The 1,371-nt window shown below is 51.3% G+C and overlaps 1 protein-coding gene across 1 annotated transcript in view; it reads left to right on the forward strand.

Annotated features, from left to right (window-relative positions):
• Positions 1-220: 220 nt before the first annotated feature.
• The window catches only part of emx2 (empty spiracles homeobox 2), a 4,411-nt gene continuing 3,260 nt past the window's right edge, over positions 221-1,371 (forward strand). The window contains exon 1 of the mRNA XM_008430043.2: positions 221-974. Coding sequence (XP_008428265.1) covers positions 584-974 — 391 coding nt within the window. The 5' untranslated portion in view covers positions 221-583. The remainder of the gene's footprint in view (positions 975-1,371) is intronic.

Raw genomic sequence — 1,371 nt, forward strand, 5'->3', positions numbered from 1 at the left:
CAGTGAGTCATTTATGAGGCTTCCATGCAAACAAGCTGCAAACCTGCAGCTCTCCATGGTTCGGATGAATGAGTTAAATGTCCCGGAGATATGTGTGCGCGCGCGTGAGTGAGAGAGAGAGCGCGCGCGTGTGCGGGGGGCCTCCTCTCTGGACGAATCCGTTCCGTGTTGCGCGCTCCGGTCCGCCTCTCCGCGCCCCTGCTTCCCCGTTGACGCACTTTTTAAGCGTCTTCCCGTCTCCACCTCAAGGCGAGCAGCAGCAGCGGCGGCGGCGGCAGCGGCAGCGACCAATCACCATGCCATTACAGCCTGCAGAGGAAGCTGTTTATGGGGCTGCAGCGCTAATTAGGCTCATGAACTAACAAATCTGCTTGCACCAACCCGGCCGGGGAAAAAAACCCCCAGCGCATCCATGGATTAGTCTGGGAGTAGCTGAGCTCTTTTTATTTTTTCCTACAAGCTTCCCAACTTATTTCGCAGCGAAGAAAACTTTCCCCCCTTTTCTTTGGGTGTGGAGGATTATTTTAAGCAGCGGCGCCTTCGACAACTTCGACCTAAACTGGGGAATCTGGACTATCAGACCATGTTTCAACCCGCACCCAAGAGGTGTTTTACTATAGAATCGTTAGTGGCGAAGGATAATCCGGTACCGGCGTCCCGCTCAGAGGAGCCCATCAGGCCGGCGGCTCTCAGCTATGCAAACTCCGGCCAGATGAACCCGTTCCTGAACGGTTTCCACTCCGGCGGCAGGAGCGTCTACTCGAACCCGGACTTGGTGTTTGCAGAGGCGGTCTCTCACCCGCCGAACTCCGCCGTCCCGGTGCATCCGGTGGCCCCGCCACACGCGCTGGCCGCTCACCCGCTCTCCTCGTCGCACAGTCCGCACCCGCTTTTCGCCAGCCAGCAGCGGGACCCGTCCACCTTCTACCCCTGGTTATTACACAGATATAGGTACCTGGGCCACAGGTTTCAGGGTAAGTTCTCCTTACGGCTCAGCTTTTACGCGTGACGCGCGCTGACCGGCCGCGTTTGGGGTTCACTTTTCTTAAAACTTTCCAGTTTGGACAGAAACTCCCGTGTAAAAAATATGAGAAATCCTGGAAAATCGGAGACACAGAAAACGCGTTAGAGGCTCAAGTAAAACATGTGAGTCTGAACATAAACTGGTGTGTAAAATTATGAGAAATACTGGGAAATAGGCGAAATAAAAAATATTGTTTACTTATAATTATCTAAAGAGAAAAATGTATTAAAACCGAAATAAGGCTTATTTTGCTTTTAATGAAAACGTATTGAGAAACTGCTAGAGCTAAATAATAACATAATGTAGCCTGTAGTGTTTACTGAAAGGTTAAAAAAATAAATGCTATA

Source organism: Poecilia reticulata, linkage group LG15, assembly GCF_000633615.1.
Source record: "Poecilia reticulata strain Guanapo linkage group LG15, Guppy_female_1.0+MT, whole genome shotgun sequence".
Classification (NCBI taxonomy): Eukaryota; Metazoa; Chordata; class Actinopteri; order Cyprinodontiformes; family Poeciliidae; genus Poecilia; species Poecilia reticulata.